General features: G+C 41.2%; 1 protein-coding gene across 2 annotated transcripts in view; it reads right to left on the reverse strand.

Moving 5' to 3' along the window:
* Positions 1 to 219: 219 nt before the first annotated feature.
* fgf13b (fibroblast growth factor 13b) overlaps positions 220 to 20,710 on the reverse strand; it is a 47,087-nt gene continuing 26,596 nt past the window's right edge. For both annotated transcript variants that reach the window (XM_079565763.1, XM_079565762.1), the window contains exons 3-5: positions 10,702 to 10,805; positions 5,035 to 5,233; positions 220 to 1,392 (exon numbers count right to left, since the gene is read on the reverse strand). In XM_079565763.1, the coding sequence (XP_079421889.1) occupies positions 1,253 to 1,392; positions 5,035 to 5,233; positions 10,702 to 10,805 (443 nt within the window). In that variant the 3' untranslated portion in view covers positions 220 to 1,252. The remainder of the gene's footprint in view (positions 1,393 to 5,034; positions 5,234 to 10,701; positions 10,806 to 20,710) is intronic.

Raw genomic sequence — 20,710 nt, forward strand, 5'->3', positions numbered from 1 at the left:
ACACCCTTCTTTCGGCACGCAGACTCAAGAATACCCCCAGGAAATTATCAGATGCGCGAAACCACCTTAGGTTCAAGGCTGAGCTGAACCTTAGTGCGCTGACGAAGCCTTTTGGATGAGAGGCGAAACGTTCGACACTTCAACCACAGCGTCCAGAACGCGACTCAAGAACCTTCATTGAAGACGTCCATACATAAACAATGACGAAGCGAGTTCTCATTTCTTTACAAACAATTTATTTAGTGCATTTCTAGTCGTCCACAGCATGAAACAAAATGTTAAACTGTTGTTGATAACTGTGCTCCTATAAGTTTCCTCTCACCGTAAAAGGTTCCCGGCCCTACAGCATTGGTCCGCTCTTTTGATCAACATGGTGCATGATCTTATGGTCCAGCAGTGCTTTCTCAACCTTTAACCCTTTCACCACTGTCTTGATAGCGAACATACCAAGACGAGGCCTTTTTATCGGCAAAATCTGACCCTCCGGCATGCGGCTACTGAGGTCCATGCAACAACAAACGAACAGACATACAGCAAAAGTGACACAAAAAACGTCGTAAGAAGTAACACGGAAGCATATACAATTGAACTCGCGAAAGCCCTCAGTTATCCGATATACAACGTAACTTTGAAAAAGGATAAAATGCCCGCCCCCCCTCCCCCATATATACTTGCACGCTCGCACGCAATCTTCAAATTCCATTCACGCCAGCATGCAAACCCCCAATAAGTGTACAAGGAATACTTTTTAAAAATAATACCCCAATAGCTCTGTGTAAACATCGCAGTAACGGTAGTAGTTGTAGTAGGAGTAGTAGTAGGTTCGATCCCGATGTCCTTTGTCGTCAAACCCTTTCCAAAATCTATAGTTATAATACTGGGCTCTTTGGTTCTCGGTAACAGTCTTTTTTAGATCGTTAACTGTGTGACTGACTAAGAAGTCCGTTTCTTCCTTGTGTTATGGTACAAGTTAGCATCCCTGGCCTCCGAAGCCAAGAAGAAACAAGGGGCTTGATTGTCCATTGAGTTGGATATATGTACATCAAAGTCAGACACAGTGGTTCTCCGTTAAGTGGAAGATCGCGTTCCCGTCGTCCAATTTTTCCGAATAACTTTTTTTTTCCTCTCCTGAGATCTATGTGCAGCTCGCGGTTCATGTGGGATTCGTGTGTGTGTTTGTTTGTTTGTGTTTCTGTACCGTGTAAAAGGTGTCGAAAAGAGTGAGTGCGTGTTTTCTGAACGGGTACAAAGGCTAGGATAAGTCATTGTTGCTGGGAGACTTTCCTCCTCCGTTCAGGAGAGCAGAGGCGCTGCGGCTTTTCGTGGGCGTCCCGGATCCGGATCGGGACAGCTCCGTGAGGTCATGGAGGGATGGCTCTCGGTACATGGCCACTGCAAAAACACGCAGAGGAAGAGATACAGATTATGAGAAACGCTGCCACGTTTTTCTCCCGAAAATTAGTCACTGAAGGTGAGAGCGTTGGGAAAAGAATGAAAGAAACAAAACGATGCAACACATGTTTAGTGCCAACTTTAGTGAACATGTAAACGATATGCACCCTGGCAACAAGCCCCCATTGCCTTGACTACACTTTACAGAGAACTCGCTAAAAATACACAAGTGATTAGAATTCGCCTGGTGCGTGCAGGTTTATTATCAGAAAACTCATGAAAGCATTTAGACGTTCTAACAAGTAAATGCATGACATTCATAACTTTCAGAATGCAGTTGACAATGAAGAAATTGTAAATACAAAAAGGGGAAAATATATATACAGTGATTGTTTTCTACTGACACCATCAGGAATCAAGAGAGCGAGAAATGACTAAAGTGATTGTCTGTAAGTCTAAATGTATTTCAAATCTAATAGAATGCATTGAACTGACCTTCTGGATCTGCATTTTAAAGTGCATATGACAGAATTTAATGCTTTTGAAAATATGACTTATTTAGATCCATAACATCTGTTGTAAGTAATAATTGTCATTTTGTTTCAATGAAGCAGCAATTTTAATGAAGAAAAGTTGGGAAGAAAAGTTATTTTTTAAGTACGAGCAGGAAGTGACATAGATTAGAGATAAATTTCCATAGCAGTTTGACTCACTCGTTTCCCATTGACAAGCGAGGAGATGGTGAAAGACTATAGAGCGGAGGGAGCTGCGCAGGAGGAAGAGGGAGGGGGAGGGGCTAACCAGTGCAGGACACCACGCTCTGAAACAGGGACAAGCCCAGGAGGCGGTGCAGTGTTTCGGATCTGAGGAGCACTGAAGGCAAGCCAGCCAGGTTTCCTCCAGGTGCCATAGTTTCCCGACCTCCAAAAACATGCTGGTCAGGTTGGCTCAGTACAATGATAAATAAAGCACTCACTTACTTACTTACTTACATAACATGGTTGGCAACGGTTTAAAATAGTTTGCCTCTATCTATGTCACTTCCTGGGGGTGTCCAATAAGGAAGCGAAACTATAAACATCTCAAACTAGAGAAATCTGGGCACATTTTTAGCAAAATCTTGAATATAATTGTGTTAACTATGTTTTTGTGTCTAATGTGTCATATGTATGTCTCTCTCTCTCTCCTAATTTTGGATTCTTACAGACTATCACTTTAAGGTGTACTTTCGTGTCCCAGTTGGAAAACTTGTCGCCTGCATGTGACCCATCATTCAATGCTGAAGTTTGGGTCAGACGTACAACAACTTTTCCACTGAGGACAATAAAGTACACCTTAACTCTAACAGGAAAGCTCCACCTTGTATCGGCTTGCTCTCAATCAAAACATACATAAATATCGACCACTATGACTACGACCGCTTCCTCCACTCTGTGCCGCGCAGGGCGTCACCTCTGTTGTCTCTTCGCAACATCGTTGACGTTTGGAGATGTGTAACCGTGGAAACTGGACAACCTCACCTCTCACGCCACCCTCAACAACACCTGACATCACCGCGGCAACAAAAATAAGACCACGTCCCTGATTCCGGAGAAATGTACCTTCCTAGGATCTATTTTCACTTTTACAGAGAAACACCCTTGTATCAGCAAAGGTCACAGCGAACAGAGGAGAGGCAACTGAACACACACAAAGCTCATTAACCTTTAGCCAACATGCACTGGTTTCTCAAAGTAGGATTTCTCCAGCTCAGCAAACTGGCCATGGCTAATGATGTCTGAGCTAAATCCTCATCTTTATTACATATTATATTAGAGTAAAGGTCGTCACTATTAGAAAGCGCAAGAGTCTAAACAAAAACCATGTGACTTTTTGTGAATATCCACATCTTCGGTTGGTATGATTTTCACATTTATTACTGACTTGTTTCTTCCTCTGTTGAGACTATAGCACGGTGGAAGTTGTAGCTTCTGTTTTATCTGTTGTAGCTTCTGTTTTATCTTCCCCCCGACTGTGGAACGGTCTGCCCCTCAACATCCGTTTGGCCCCGACTCTAAGCAGTTTTAAGTCCTCCCTTAAAACCCACCTCTTTACACAGGCCTTTTAATATGTTCAACTTTCTCCATTGTATTTTTGTTTACTTGATTTTGACGTAAAGTTTATTATGCCTTGTTTGTATTTGTATTCATAGTTTTTATCATCTGTTTGTGTTGTGAAGCACTTTGGGCAGCCGTGGTTGTTGTAAATGTGCTATAGAAATAAACTTGACCTTTATGAGGAAGTGTCATTGCCTTTACTACTACTACTACTACTCACATCAACCTCGAATAAGAAGCACTAGCATCTACACAATCTATACAAAAGCCTATTGAGCAAATCCCAGAAAACAAAGTGTTATTAACGAACACATTGATCTGTGTTGTTTATGAAGGAAACTGTGATTTCCTTAAATAATTGGATTCTGTGGAGAACATCGATATCAACCAGACAGAAAGCCTTGCACCCGCATTGAGTCAATTAAAGCCGCTTGTTTGCTCAGATGATTGCGTTTGTGTTAAAACTTAAAAATATTGGATTAAATAATGATTCATGAAGTCTAAATAGGTGTAGGAAATATGTGTGAAAAGTCCACTATTTTCAGCCTTTCGATCCTCTTGTCATTACGCCCATATATAAGAGATGAGTCAAATCAATATGTGAATCCCTCCACGCTATAGGAGGCAGATGATCAGCTTTGGCAGCATCTGAATGAATGGCAAAGCTTAAGGTAAAAACCCACTCAAATATTTATAACTTCCTTACTACTGAATCCCAATACAGTCCGATATAACCTACAGTTCCAGTGTCCTAATGTTACCTTTTTGAGGTGGTCGTGTCCTGCGCAATTCATTTATTCATGTCTGCCTATTTCTCTGTACTGACTGGCTGACTTTTTAAGCACGACTGCAAGAGCCCCCCTTTATGTGTAGGGATAATTTATTCAATAAAAGATCATCTCAAATCAATCCCTGCACAGTAGGAGGCAGTAGATTTCCTGTGGCAACTCCGGATGAGAACCGTGAAGAAAATATGAAGCACATGGAGCTAAGAACGATGCTGAAAATCTGTACTGTTACTGTATTCACTGGATTTCCTTTTGGAGTTGAACGGGTAATTGAAATCACAATTGGGCAATGTCCCTGTGCCACCTCTATAAACATACTCATGTGCAAATGCATGCAATTAGTTTGATCAGATTTCAGTTTTCTCCCATTCGAAAGTGGCCATAAAGATGTTATTAATAAACTGAAGTGCTCACGAAATGGAACCAAGTTGTTCTGCTCTCCTTTCGTGTACGGCACAGGCAGACATTTGTGAAAAAAGACCTTTGTGCACGGTGCGCCTTCTTGTAAAGGACTTTTATCTATTGTGGAGCAGCAGGATTGTTGTAAGCATTACCGTGACGGCATTGATCGCTGAAAGTTGTGAAACGTGCAGATAAACTCATCCCTGTGAAGAATGGTGATGTTACAAATGCGGCAGGAAAGTTCAGAATGACTTAGTTAAAACTTGACTCACACTCTCTTTCAGCGTAAAAAAAAATCAGGTACAAGGCCTTTTATCTCCCATTGTTTCTTTAAAATCTTAATACCCTGGCGTTACCTTTGAGTGGTTTTGGGATGAAGTGTGCTGCGGCCTTGTTCTTCTTCACGTGGTTCCCCTTCATGATCTGCCCCTCTTTGTTGAGTCCCAGATACCAGGCCCGTCCCGAAGCCTGCTGCCGGTACAGCATCGAGGAGTAAGTGACGTAGTAGTTCTCAAAAACCGACTCCTTAAACTTGCACTCGGGCGTGAAATGCTCCTGAGGGAAAAAAAAAGAGGGAGAGATTTCGGATAAAGGAGCGGGAGCTTTGATGAATGCGGTTCTGAATGGACAGTGCAGTCTGGGGGAGAGCGAGAGCGTGATGTGCTTAAGTCCGACCGCCCCGTGGCTGCAGAGAATATTGGGAATTTGATGTTGATGTTTTGTCCTGGTTTATCCCCGATGCAGCCCCAGTTTAGTCAGACAGTTTTCCTTTTTTTTTTTTCAGAAATAACCTTGAATCTGTCCTGCATCTCCCTACTCTAACTGCCTTTGCAGCCTAACAGCGTCGAGATCACCCACCGATCCGAAGAGAGGAGGTTCGATCCCAGCTCCAGCAAACTTCACAAACTAGGAAACATTTTAACGTATTGGATATTGATGATTGTTTTAATCTAATATTTTTTTCCCGAAATAGAGTAGTTTAGTTATGAAAATGCAAAATGTTATAGTCGCCCATGTGGCCTCTGGTGACAGGAGTTAATGGCAGAAAAAAGTTGAGAACCACTGTATTTGAAACACTATTTTTCATGATACGGGCCCTGTAACGTTGCACTGCTCTACTTCTCCAGCACATCCTCATATCTCAAATCTTCAGTCGTAAATTTTGAGCCTGTTTGAATCTTTATCTCGACCAAAGCCTTGGAGTCTCTGAAAAAAAAAAAAAAAAAAAAAAACTGCAGCGTTCAGGACAGCTGACATTTGCATTTCCTTATTCCTGCGTCTCCATGGCAACTGGCTACTCCCTGGAATACCAACCAATGCCACAGAAGAAGTAGGGAGACAGGGTCAAAACAGCGCGATTTCATAAGTTTGTGAAGAGCCCACTGGCGTAAACTGAGAGTAGCTTCAATAAAAAACAGACAAACAGAAAATCCACTGTTGGATCATTTTTGGTCATTTGTAATGATGTAATGCTGTATAGATATAATAATTAAGAGTATGTAATTAAGCAAGTAAGGAAGCCCTATTGCACCCTTCTGCTCTGCTTTCATCATAGCATCCGTTAGCATGCTGTTGATTAAAGCAGTACTAAGTAACTCATGCCCCTACAGGCCAAAAGCGGTACTGCAGGTGTCGTAGCATGTTGCGTTTTTTGTCTGCAAGAGTAAATACTACACTGACAGAAAAGACAAAGGGAGAGAGGGATATTGTGCATCGTATTACTCAATGGAGATCATTTTTTTCACTCAAACTTGGCATACTATTTAAGTGGCGCTAGCCCACAGTTTTGCCTGTTAGCCTGTTAGCTTCTTCTTTGTGATTACATTAGTGTATTGGGGGCCTCCGACCCATTGACAGCGAAGTTGCAATTGTGGTTTTCTGGCCAGAGACACCAGGGGGAGCTGAAAGACCCCCCAATCATCCCATCAACACTTGTATTACCCCCAGAGGGACTATGATTTGTTAAGGTCAACAAGTGACGTAGTACTGCTTTAAAAAATGGAGGCTTAATTGCATACTGTTGCGCGTGTGTTTCCCTGCATGTAAACAAACATGGTGATGTCTCTTTTCCCACATTACAACACACAGAATATCAAAGCTAAGATGCCCAAAGGAAGGTTCATGAGCCACAATATGCCTTTTTCTATGTCCACTTTCAAGCTAACATCTTCAACTTGATCTGGATTTACTCTTTGGACAGACAACCTGTTATTTAGGAAAAGAACTGCGCGTGAAAGAAAAACAGCCGACAGGAAAACAATAAGCCTGTGGTTCTTTGTTTGTTATTGGGGAACAGAGATATGAGAAGATCAACAGATATGAGTTTATGACCAGAGCAAATAAAAACGGTGATGCAACAGAGGCGTATGTGCGAAGAGAGGGGATACACCTGCAGCAATATTAGACTGAGAGATTTCGGTCTGTGGGGTGCATTGCAAGTGAAACAAGAGGCAACATAGGAAATCCATTTGATGAACATTTCTACATGTGGATGTCTGCAGCCAATATCAGCCAGCAGCATAGGAGCCTTACGCGGCACTTGGATAATGTCTGTCTGTCAGTCTGTCTGTATGTGTGTGTGTGTGGGTTTTTAGATCTAATCTAGTCCAGATTTCCTCCTGATGGTACATGCTCGGTCCAACACTTTGAGGTGGCGCTGAAAAACTGTACTTATGGTAATAATCTGCATGGTGCGAACTTAGGTTTTGCTCACTATCCACATAGGGTGAGTAATATTTACCAAAAAGTTACCAACTGTGACCAACTCAATACAAAACAAAATCTGTATTTTGTGTGTTGTCTCACATTTGGAAATAACTGTGAAACGTGATTTGGCAAACGTCGGTTTACACTATTACAAGTGTGTGTGCGTGTTGTTTTTGTTTGTTTTTGCATCATTTTCACTTTCACCGCCCACCTCCTCCGCTTCTCCACAGCTACAGTGAGCTGCTTTAATGCCGTCTCTGCCTTTACAACCTCCCAGCTAATTTATGCATCTCTACAGAAGGGCTGAACAATTCCTCAAGTATTGCAAGTAGATTACAAATGTACTTTTACTATTTGACAAGACACATATGGATTCACAGATATAATTACTGCAGCAGCTTGCCAAATCCACACAGCGGTACACTACGGTAATCTAACTCCAGTGCACGGATTGTTGTCACAGATACAGGAGACATTAATATCTTCTTGATTAAAAATTACATAAGATAAGGGAAGTATGATAGTTCTTTAATGGAGTATCCAGCCAATCACACTGTGCTCTCTTTTGTGACAATGGAATACAGGGAGTTTACAAACAGTCACCAAAAAAACAGCTCCACCAACCTCCTCCTACAGCCAATGGCGTTGTACAAGCTCACCATGTAAAAAAACAAACAAAAAAACAAAAACATGTCCCGCAAACCTGCCCAACCACTCCAGACAGAAGACTGGATTAGTGTGAAAAGGCCAACGAGCAAAATCACAAAGCACTTATATTGTTGTCAAAGCAGATATGACACAGTGCACCGCAAAACTCCTCGGTTACACTGCTGGGATACAGTTTAATGCTTGTTATCTTCAAATGAAGCTGCAACAGCAAACAGCAATGTCTGAACTGTGCGCAAATGTGTTTCTAAAAGTGAAAAAAGTGTCTCATTTCTCTGCTCTGTGCAAACTATGAATTGCGCTCAAAGTTTAGTTCAATCCATCGGCGGCTTGTTGCAGTGAATCCCCTCGCCGTCTTCTTGTCAATCGAGACAAAACTGCCAAGCACAAGATTCAGTTCACAGTATTCAGCAGTTCACAGTACGAGATAAGACTAAAACATAATGCGAAAACCTTTTTGTAAAACTACAGGATGAACATTTCTACTACATGAAGACGGGACTTTCTGTTGTTCGCACAAGACATTACACCTTTTGAAATCTAGCGGCGGCCATTCCTTTTGAGCGCTTTGTGATTTTTCTTTAAAAAGTCTATAACGCGTGTATCTGATTGAGAAAGTCAAGGAAACAAATTTGAGCCAAACGGACGCAAAGTAATCTTCCTATCTCAGTTGGGGCTGTGATCGATGCACAGCAAACCACAATATCAGAAGAGCTCAGATAAGGCAGACGGCAGGCTTTAACGGAGGAGCAGTGTGCAGTTTAGTATTGACGCGTTGATACCGTGATAATGCGAGTCTGGCCAGAGGAAAGCAGAGATGGCTGTCTTTAATGATAGAGTAATGACAATGGACACAGGCGCTCGATACAACAGACCGGAGCCATTTAGAACGCAGACAAAACAATAGAGGTGACGCAACAAGGGATCTGTGAGCAGTTTGGAGGAAATTGTCTGGCTTATATAGACTAACTCATCCATGTCTAAAATACATAAAGGGACATGCTGTATATTTTCTTCAAATTATTGTTATTAGCTTCAAAGGCCCCTTTTCCACATTTCTAACAATGAGAGAGGGAGCGATTAAAGTGCAACAATGTCAGTTTTTAGAATATACTTAAGAAGAACAAAAAATGGCCTTTCACCTCTTAACCGAGTTCTCCCGTTCAGCTTCATCTAAAAGCTTCTTGACAGGAGCTTACAGCCTAATAGGCCAGTGCAACGCCTCATTTGAAAGCTAAGACCCGCAAAACTGATGGTGACTTTTTTGTTGCGTTGTTGCATGTTACGTCTCTTTTTTGACTGGCTTTTCGTAGATTTTTAACTTTTTTTCGCAGTTCATTTTTTCTTGCTTTCTTCATCGCTTTGTTTCCTGCTTTTTTTTGGTGCTTTCTTGTCATGTTTTCATCTGGTTTTTGTCACTTCTTAGTTGTGTTTTTGTCCATTTTTAATTGTGTTATTGTGGCTTTTCCCGGTATGTTTTTGTTGCTCTTTTGTGGCTTTTTTGTGGCTCCTGTTTTGCGTTTTCATCACTTTTTAATTGTGTGTTTGTCGCTCTTTTGTTGCTTTTTTTTATGTGTGTTTTCTTGCTGTTTCGATGCCTTTAGATTTGAGTAGTGTAAACTGGAGAACATGTGCTCGGTTCAGGTGGGAGTTAAGAGGTTAATGATTATAAATTTTAACAAAGGACTAAAAGGGGTGCTATATTGTAAGGCATAATAACACCTTAGGAGTACTTCGACGTCCATGCAGTATCTTCACTTTCCTGCACGGACTTCGAAGTGCCCCCCAAATCAATGCGAAAGATTTTGGCCATGGTCACCAGACTGATGTGAAGTTCGAAATGATTCGAGCGCACACAGCAGCATGGGTATTCCCAGGCTAGTTATGCCTTACAATATAGTATACCCTTTCATCCGCTTAGAAAATCGACATGATTCATTTAATTTTGTGTATCTATACTTGAATCGTGTAACTACTCATGTAACCATATTTAAATAGGGAAAACGTGGACGAGCTTGGTCGCTTCTAACTTCACCCCCGTTTGGCCCCATAGTGGAGAGGAGGAGAGACTAATGCTAACAACATCTTTGATCGTTTTGCGTGACTGAGCGCACGTACAAAGACCAGACAGGTACACATCAACTCGTCGAAGCTCAAGTAAGAACATACCTCAGAATGGAAAAACAGTGGCCTATTTTATGCATTACACAGTATGTCCACTTGTAAAAGACTGAAATCTATTGTACTGTATCTGTTTGTTCAAAGTGACAGGCACCATTTTTGTATATAAAATTCTTGTTCAATCTGCGCAGTCTTGTATTGCAGTGAGCGTAAACGTAATATATTCATCGTACATTTGAAACCAATTGTTATTCCCATGCTCAAGTGTCCCCTTCCTGCTGCAATGAGTTTTCTAGTGTCCAGCTCCATTCCCCGCTAACATATGTGTGTAGGTGATTCGCTGCCTCTGAATTGCCCGTGGGGACTGTGTGAATGTTGGTGTCCGTCCGTGCGTGTCAGCCCGTGATTAAATGCCAATTGTCCGGGTCGGCACCGCGTCGCCTCACACTCCTCGAGGAGCCAAGACAAGCCCCTGCTCATGCGCCATCCATAGAAATAAGGCTAAGGGAGGAATCAAATGTGGAGCTTACGGAGGTGTAGAGGAAGCCTTCGTTGTTCATGGCCAAATACAGCTTGGTTTGGACGCCTTGGATCGCCACGACTCGAAGGCCAACGGGGATGAGGTTGAAGACAGCTGCGTCACAAAATGACAGAAAGGAGATGCAATTTAGGACTACAAAAAAAGCCACACATTGCCTTGGTGTAGAATCATTTGATTACAGTGTTAAACTCACCCATAGTCAAAAATAATCATGCATTTTTGCAGATGTGTCATGGTCATACATGTTTAGTGCATCGGCAATAGCATCAACAATAGGGTTGCGCAATATATGAAAAAGGAGATTTGAAATTGTCAGATATTGTAAAACAAAAGGACTTTCCCATGGCTGTAAGATTAACTGCAATCAAATCAAAGTGTGTGAATTGTTGCAATTGTAATGAGCGTTACACAAAGACTGCAATTATTTAAGCATATAATCTCAGGCAACAGGTCACAGGCATTTTTCCTATTTATAAATTACGACTTACGCCCTCAGAGCGTTCCAGCTGAATGAAATCGTATGTAAACAACACAGCTAATGCTACAACAACTAGCTGCCAGTAATTAGATGCTAACATTATATCATAGCATATGAGTGCTTCACATCAGATATAATTAAAAACATGCTACATAACGTTATATTGAAGGCTGTGACCAAAAGTGACGTTCACATCACAGGTGAAGTGGTTTTGCTACAGTTTTATCATCAGCTAAACTTCTCCACTGGGGGCCTCCAGTCTTCATGTTGATGTTGTCGACTGGAGAGCAACAGTGTAGTTCCTCATTTGAAAGCTAAGACCTACAAAAGTGATCGCAACCTTTCTGTCACTTTTTTGTTGTGTTTTTGTTGCATTTTTTAGGGGGCTTTTTCGCCACATCTTTGCGTCAGTTTTGCAGCGCTTTTATTGCTGGTTTTCATTCCTTTTCTTGTCATTTTTTTCGGCATGTTTTTTTTGTCACTTCTGTCACTTTTTTTGTGGCTTTTTGTTGCTTTTTTATCATGTTTTATCGTTTTTTATCCTTATTTCTGTAGCTATTTTGATGCATTTTTGTTGTTGTTGATTTGGGTAAAGCCAAACTGGAGAAAATGTGCTTGGTTCAGGTGGGTATTAAGAGGTTAAAGGCTACTCTCCATCTATTTGAAAATAAATCTTTGTTGTTCGGTGAGCCTTAGCATGGATGTGTTTGGATGTGTCAACTGAAAAATTGCTCATGCTTGTTTTCCCATCAAAGTTGAAAGTTGGACTAGACCATGAGCTTACGCATGCCAGGACTACTAGAGCAAGAATAACCAGGACTAAGCCAGGTCTAACTCTATTGTGTCCAGCGCGCAGGCAGGCACAACTTATTCCTCCACGTATTGGAGTGAGACTCGGAACAACTGCTGCTATTGTGACAGGCTCCATCTGAAGCAACAAAAGCCGCTCTACAAGGTCGCGCGGGCACTACGGCTGAACTACGCTGGTGATTTCGTGCACAATGTTGAGCGTGGGATGAAAGGGGCAAGATATCAAAAAGGCTAAGCTGTTTCTCAGTAAATATTTGTACATTTTATTGAAGGCCTGAGCTGCTTTCATGGATAAGCCAAATGAATTATGAACCCCGCATATTTGTGAAGCCTTAAAATCTCTACTCACTCAAAGTAGTAAATTGTATAGGGCAGGTTATCAAGAGCAGAGAGAGCACCTTTTTCCCTCTTCTTTATGCTTTTAACTGCAAGTTCATAAGTTTTTAATAACACAAATGCCTTAGTCTGCACTTGTAGTCGTAACGCCAATGTTAGGTAATGCTTGGTAAATTTTAATGTCGTTTTTATGCAGTAACAGTGGAAAAAGGCACGCGGGAGCTCCAATAAACATCACGTGAATTGAATATTTATAATAGATTCATCCAATGAAACAATCTGGCGCATTATTGTTTGTTCATGCATAGCTAATAGCAAGGCGTTCATTTACAATATGGATCATGGCTGAGATTTTAGTGGGCGCAATGAACTATGAAAAAAAGGAGAGAAGCGATAAGTCATATACAAATGGGATATACGTGGAAATTGTTAGCTTGTGGTTGAACATATTGGAACAACATATGTTTTTTTTTCCACTGTACTCATAAATAATGTAACTATATTGGAGTAGGCTGTTTTATACAACTACTCTGGGATTCTATACAATTGCCTAGTATGCACAAAATGGCATAGAGGAAAATACATTTGTGACATTTGTCCCTGCAAACACAATTTGATATAGCAATACTACCAACAGTAGTTTTCTGCTATAGGCAGCTGTTAGGCATACATATGTATTATGCTAATTTATTTGTGCAATGAAAAGAATAGTGTGTATGTGAATATCGTTTTAGAACTAACAATTATTCTTCTGTTGTTGTATTGTATAGATAGACACCATAGTCAGTCACCATAGTTACTCCCAGACCCAAAAGCCTTCAGGAAACAGTAAAAAGAAACATGCACTACACAGTACATGGCCATTTACGTATTATACTCTCTCTGGGACAAATACAAGAACTACACGAATTTGGGAACATGTTTACAAAGATCTAAACTACAGGATTAGCAGATTTTAGATGAAGTAGGACTCCAGGAAAACAGGATATGTTGTTGTTGCAAAGGATATTGTACAGGTTAAATAACTGCTCCCTTTGCAATACGCTAATTGCAGCCATTCAAATTTGGGTTTTGTGAAGCCCTCGTGTTAATCCATCAAAATCTCAAACAATAATGCTAAACCATATAACACTGAACAGGATGCGTAATTTATACAGTACAAGTCCAGATCATTTCCAACTATGCAGCGGCTTCTCCTCTGCGCTCATTCTTGGTCAGAAGAAACCCAACAGTATCCTTGGCAACAGGTTACATCCAACATACATGACGTAAACAAGTCTTATAAATACATCCCTCTCTGAATTAAAATATCTATAGTCTATGCAGAGGTGTGTGCAAGTGTGTCTTATCCTCCTCTTGTATAGTCTCTGGCATTGCTGCACAGTGAATTAGTGTTATCTCAATAGCTGCTAATGCACTATCCGTAGCATAAGAAACTAAATATAATGGCAAAAACACTAATAGCGACTTAAAGTGCACATGAGAGGATAGATTATAATAGGGTTATACTTAACATTTTTACTTGGTTTTCCCCTGGTTTGACATTTTGTAGTGTTAGTAGTGTTTCAGTAGAGTAACTGGACATGCTTCCCCTTGCACCCCTGTCATCTCTCACACCGTATATTTCATGTACCCAGTGTCTCGCACTGAGAGCAGCTCCTGTTTGGACTGTTAACCTTCTCTGACACAGAACTGTTTCTAACAATGCTCTTCGCCAATGACTCACCCGCCCTGAGCCTCGTGCCTGACCCTTCCCACCTCAGCCTGTATCGGATCTGCGGGACGGGGGGGACTGTCCTGGGGATACAGAGTGATATAGATGAGGAGATAATGCTGTAACCTGTCTCTCTCTGTTCAAGAAGGATTTCCACTCGACTAGACCTTACTGCCCAAGTCAATCTTTTTGCAATACTTCAGTTTATTCCTTTATCGGTTTAAGGTTGCATTAGAGAGCCGGTCGCAGGGTTGTTTGGCAGATTTCGTGTGCTGGATGCCCTTCATATCACATACTGTGACTGTCGTGAGTAAGTGGAATATGGAAATGGAATGAAAATAGCAATGTAACCGAACAGAAAATACGCTTTCATTCCTTGTAATAGTTTCCATGTTATTTCTAGTACAATACTCGTGTCTGTGAAAAGTCTTGCCCAGGGAGAGAGATCTGGGAGAGTTGTACCCAGTCGTACAAACAGGTGGACTGTTATTGCTATAGGCATTGTTCATAACCTTGCTGTATTACCCTCTAATTATATTTGGAAACGGTGAGATCCACATTCCCACTGCCGCTTTTAGCAGCTGAGGTTAAGCTGATTTTTGTTGCCCTATCCGTGTTATAACACAATAGTTACCGATAATCTAATTTTGGCTGCGGCGCTGACTGCAATAAGGTTGACCCTGGTGAAGAGGGCATTACATAAGAGCTCTTCAGTGTGTCCCGGGCAGGACATTGCTTACAACAGAGGACTCTTCTATAATGACTTTGGGGTTCTTTCACTTGGGTCAAACCAGCTGCAGTAACAGCTCATAGTGAACACTGACCGACTGAGTATTCGTTTATTCATATGTACAGTATGTCAGCAGGATTCATTTAAACACACCGGATAGTGGCCCTGGACTAATGCCCTCCTCTTGTGCCGTTATCATGCTCACCAGGGCAGGACATTACCACAAGGCCTACACTGAGAGATTTCTTTTTGGGCTTGTAACTCTTTCCTTCCCTTGCTAAATTGTGTTTCATGAAACTTAGACTTAACTTTGTGCATAATTAAATTAATCAAACATTGTACCATTTTAGGCCAAACTATTCACCTTATTCCGCCCCGCCCACTTTTGCCACTTTTTGCGTTGTCTCGGCACTTCCGTTGTCCAGACACTTCCGGTCGAGCGCGAAGCCCGTTCATTTAAACGGAGAACGAGGGAAAATATTCTCCGCTCAAATCTGATGTTTAGTCGATTGATTTGTGTAAAATGACCAATGTTCATTTGCACCAACATGTCAACACTGCACCGTTTCTCAGTGCGGCCGAAAAACGGCTTTGTTTTCGTGTAGTGACTGATTTTATGTGGACTTCTCCAGACCCATGTTAACAGATAGGAGAAAAGGGGCGAGCACTATTCATGGCGGCGCCCACGCGAACTTCTGGAATAAGGTGAATAGCATGTTTTGTTGAATTTTATACATTAATCTCAATTACCATAAATTAGATTTTTACAAAATCGTTGCTAGTAAACACATGAAGTGTCTCCTACGATTTGAAAAAATCTAGCCTCAGTGGTCGGTGAAGCTCTTGTGGTACACCAGAGTACACCAGAGTACACCAGAGTACACCAGAGTACGCCGGAGTATGCCAGAGTACACCAGAGTACGTCAGAGTACACCAGAGTACACCAGAGTACACCAGAGTATGCCGGCGTATGCCAGAGTACACAGACACTGGAGGCACAAAGCCACAGTCAGCCCCACACACTACTCTACTTCCTAAGGTCTAAGTCCCTGTAAATGACGAGGAGTGATTTAAGTCTTTGCAGATAAATATAGAAATTAATAATTTTCAAGAGTTTCAATTAAAAAGTGTTAAAATTCTCCATGATAACAATCATCAAAAGCTATATTAATTATTTCAATAATGCAAAAATATTTCTTCTTGACCTCATTAACTTTGTGACTTTGAGCATTTTGGTTTTTCAAATCAAGACCACAACTATTTTATTCAGCAGCATCATTATTTTTGCTTGGATGGAAAATCCAATCTTCAAATGCAACCAAGTACATAGTCTAATAATATCTTCATCTAAAAATGTCTGAGTCATCTTATGCAGCTGAAAAAGTTCAGATCTGTTTTGGCCTGATATAGACTATAGAGGCGGTGGCGTATGTAGGTCTTCTTGGCTAATGGCTCGGTGTCACTAGGTAAGCAACTTTCTTCTTTTAACTTTTAAATGAACAGAAAACAAGTCCAGCCTGTTACATTGCGAAGGCTGCAAATACTGTAATGTAATGTCCTCGGTAAACAACTACTGTATGTATCCCGTCTCCATGTAGTCTTACTGTATGCTGGACACACTCCATGCAAAAAATGCGAACCATACAGCTGCAATCTGTTACCAAGCCTTTTCACACAGTACGTAAACACACACAATACTAAAAAGGTGAAAATGTGCTGTTGCCTTTTTCATCCAAATCAACACCTAAAAAATGCACAAACTCTCAGTCCTCACTCTCACCAAACCCCAATTAGTAATTTGGCTCCTCATTTTCACATGTTTTGCCCGCTCTTGGATTTAGTTCAGTAAAAGCTGGTCTTTGATTCCTCAGGAAGCAGACTCAAATTCGTCTGCGATCTTGTCATGCTTGTCGGCTTTTGGTCAGATAAAATGTCTGTGGTCAGTGCGGCAATCACTTCTATCAAAACCGACCGGATTTTTGCCGAGGAGTGAAATGGTTGGGCTCACTGATGCTTAGCGATAAAAAAAAGTTTTCTAAAAAAAACCTGAAAGCATGTTTCTGATACCGCAAAAAGTTTTACATTTTGACTTTGACAACTCCATGTCATCTCCCCCAAAACACCCGCTAAATGATTTACTGTATATATGTCATATTAAAGTGGAAACATGTCTTAAAAACGTCAACTTTTAATGAACGAACTCACACTGTATTCGAGTCCTGTCTTGTATGTCAGGAGAGCTGCAGAGAAAATCAGCTAGTCAAGAGTTTTTAATTGGATCAAACAGCGCAGCATCCAGAAGCATTTTGGTCTTTAAGCTGGAATACTTTTGACATGTTCTAACACGAGTACGTAAAACAGAAATACAGACATTATCGTACTCCTTTAAATGCGCGATAACAATTAATGTTTGGGTTTGTGCTTCCTCAACAACAAATTTTAAAAGGGCATTTGTAATCAGTGTCTTAGTCGTCAAGTGCTACACAAACAACCTCATCTGATTTGTATTTGTATGTAATGTATTTCTTTTGTAAAGGGACAGTGAACATTGGCATGTAAATATGTGCGATTATAGCCCACGCGGCTAATTTCCATCTCCAGTCCCTTTGGCAGATCAGTGCAACATCTGCAGCACAGACAAAGATGCAGGAACATATTACATTTCAACAGCCTCAAAACATAGTAAACAGAATTTAAAAGATGAATGGCTTCACCAGTAATCTCGAAAATTGAACTTTAAATTAAAAGCTCTATCTACAACTTCAGTGTCATTTAGAGATGGAGCTTCTTTTTTTTTTTTTTTTACTATTTCTTTCAACTGTTTCAACGTATTTCGATTCCAGCTCATTGATCACTAGTCAAAAACGAAACAAAAATACCAGATTTTTTTTTGTTTTTGCTCAAAGGCTTCACATGACGGGGCAGTATGGTGTGAAAAGGAGTCAAGAGTGGGGCTGTTCTTAACAATAATATGTAAAACTGCCATAAAAGTATGCAGCACATATGCATTTTATCATTAACTTATTGTCTAATTACTGTCTGTCCTGTATATTGTGACTTTGTGATTTTGTGACTGTGAACCGAGGTGGACAATAAAGTTAATCAAATTCCCCAATAAAATGCAGTAAATGAATGTGTGGTTCTCTCTGTTGTATCTCTTGTAGTTGGCCATACCAATGAATGACCAATCGCATAAGTTTTCAGAAGCAAAGAAGGAATTGGCTGGTTATGGGGGTCAAGGATTTGGCAAAAATGTCATCTTGTGATTTTACTTTTTTTTTTTTTCCATCACAAGTTGAATTTTGTCACGATTCAGATTTATATTGCCTTTTAGAGGTGCTGCTTCTGGAAGTCACTAAACTTAAATCCCTCACTTGATGAGACCAACCAGCAGAAGCAGTGACTGGGGAAAAGTGTCTGGATTTGAGCATAAAGCTGCATTAAACATAAAGACCACTGAACCACATGTATGTCGATATCACCAAATGTTTTTTTTATCAGAATGTCGTGCAGCCCCACCCGGTTGTACTTAGATAGGAGACATGTGAGAACCATACCTGGCATCACAGGTGGGTGGGTGAGTGAGGGGTGGTCAGACTGGCATGGATCGCTGTGACTACAAAGCTTATCACCACCATAAATGAGGTGAAAGAGAAAAAAAGTACCTTGTCAAGTGCTTTGGGTGACGTCTGTCATAAGAAGAGCGCCATACAAAGAAGATCCTCACCCCATAGCAAATATCTGTTCATGACAAACTATTTAGGTCAAAAAGTCATGTGACTGAAACTAGGGCTGTCATGGGACTATAATTGACTCTGTGCATAACTTCAAATCATAACAGGAAGTCCAAGAAGTGACTTCCTGTTTTGATCCAGCACGCCAGAATAAAAGCACACAGCTCGTCTCATTGATTAGTTCAGCAGGTACTTGCAACATCACATCAATATAATTTAATACACGCATTTTAAGTGGTTTGTCTGATAATAGTTAGGCAGAAAGAAAGTTGAACTAATGAATAATATGGTGCTTTTATTTTAGTGTGCTGGATCGAAACTGGAAGTCACTTCTTGGGGGGCGTTGTTATGATTTGAAGTTATGCACAGGGTCAGTTGTCAGGTCTACAGCCAGAACCTATTTTTGGAGTTTGAATGAGACAATATGGTAAATGGTAAATGGTCTTAACTTATATAGCGCTTTGCCACCTACAGTACATTAGGCTCTCAAAACGCTTTACAGCAAGGATCCACTCACCCATTCATACACCAATGTACGCACTGGGGGCAATGTGGGTGAAGTGTCTTGCCCAAGGACACAACGACAGTGTGTCCTTGGGCACTTTCAGGAGGTGTGATTCGAACCCCCGACCTTCAGATCATGAGATGACCCGCCCTACCATCTGCGCCACTGTCGCGTCAATATGAGATTTGTGTGCGTTACATGAAACTGGAGTTATAAATCTAATAAAAATCGAATCTAAAAATATAAATCGATCAACATGACAAAAAAACAAATCATTATTTATTGATATTTTGTTATATTATTATTGGTTTATTTGGTCAGGACAGTGCATGTTAATGAACATACATAGGTCTCATGCACGTAAACAAGCCACACCGGATTGTAGCCTTGGGCTAATTTCCATCCGTTGTCCCCCATGCGCACTCACAAACACACTCACATTCATCCTGGCCTATAGTATGTTGTTATAGCATGTTCTTAGTGGTAGGGGAAACCTACGCAGACACGGGGAGAACATGCAAACTCCAAACCGAAAGGCCCCGTCCCTGGTGGGAATCGAACCCGCACCTTCTAGCTGTGAAGCACGGGCGCTAACCGCTGTGCTACCGTGCCGTCTGATATCGTCGAGACCTAGCTTAAGCCCATGAAAATGACAACAAACAAAGGCTAAATGATAACTCCAAGGAATCTAAGTCCAAGCCTGGATAAACAGAGCTTTGGGTCCAAAACCGCTTACAACCAATGTGAAATAAACACTCTCTGCCTCTGGGCCTTACGAGACAGACGACCACTGCCGTTCCTTTTAAAATCCTCCCGATATTATCAGCATTAATCGTATTTACTTTGAGGGCACACACAGACCGGTTATTTACACTTCCCCATCACACAAACATGATTATTGCAGCAGCTTGAGGAGCGCTCTCGTACTGCGCTGATTTCTCCGCGTTCTTGATAATGACTGTGTGCCTGTGTGGAGATTACACGGAACAGCCCATCACGCCAGAGTCATGCCTGGCTGCTTTCATGCGTGTAGGCGTTTTTCTAGTAGATGATCTATGCTGTAACCCATAAATGTCTGCCTCTGACAGCGATTTTCCAACTGCTCACACCTTTGGAAAAAAAATGAGCTAATATTATCTTATTAGCAGTAAACCTAAAGTGCCAGAACAGAACTAGATTTAACACATTTTGCAAACCACCGCTCAATTTAAAAGCCCAAAATTACAAATCATCCCCATCTCTCATTGTGGTGCTTGTACTTTCTTTCCTCCTTGCTTTCGTACACAACAGTTGGTGGCCTGGGAAGTAGCAGAGATTAATGCGTAATGCTGGCAACACCAACTGCGCAGCGGGTGGAGAGTGATTGAGTCTGAGACACAACAACGTAATTGAATTAGCTGTATCCATCACATGTGGTGGAGTGTGAACGCGCGGGCATGATAGCGCTAAATTGATTATATGTAAGTTGTACTAGCGTCTTCAATCATTCAGAGGGGGGATCCGATGTTGCACTGTGTTGATTTTCATTAACGATCTACCCGAGCTATTCCCACAACGACAAGCAGCTGTTTGCAAATGAAATGGTAAACGGCACAGATTACATGTCGGTTCTTAAGTACGGACGTCTCAAAAGCAGGAATTCGTGCAAAATTCATAAACTTGCCGCTATCTGAATATTACAAGAGCTGTTA

This window comes from Gobius niger (assembly GCF_951799975.1).
Source record: "Gobius niger genome assembly, chromosome: 11".
NCBI classification, from domain to species: Eukaryota; Metazoa; Chordata; class Actinopteri; order Gobiiformes; family Gobiidae; genus Gobius; species Gobius niger.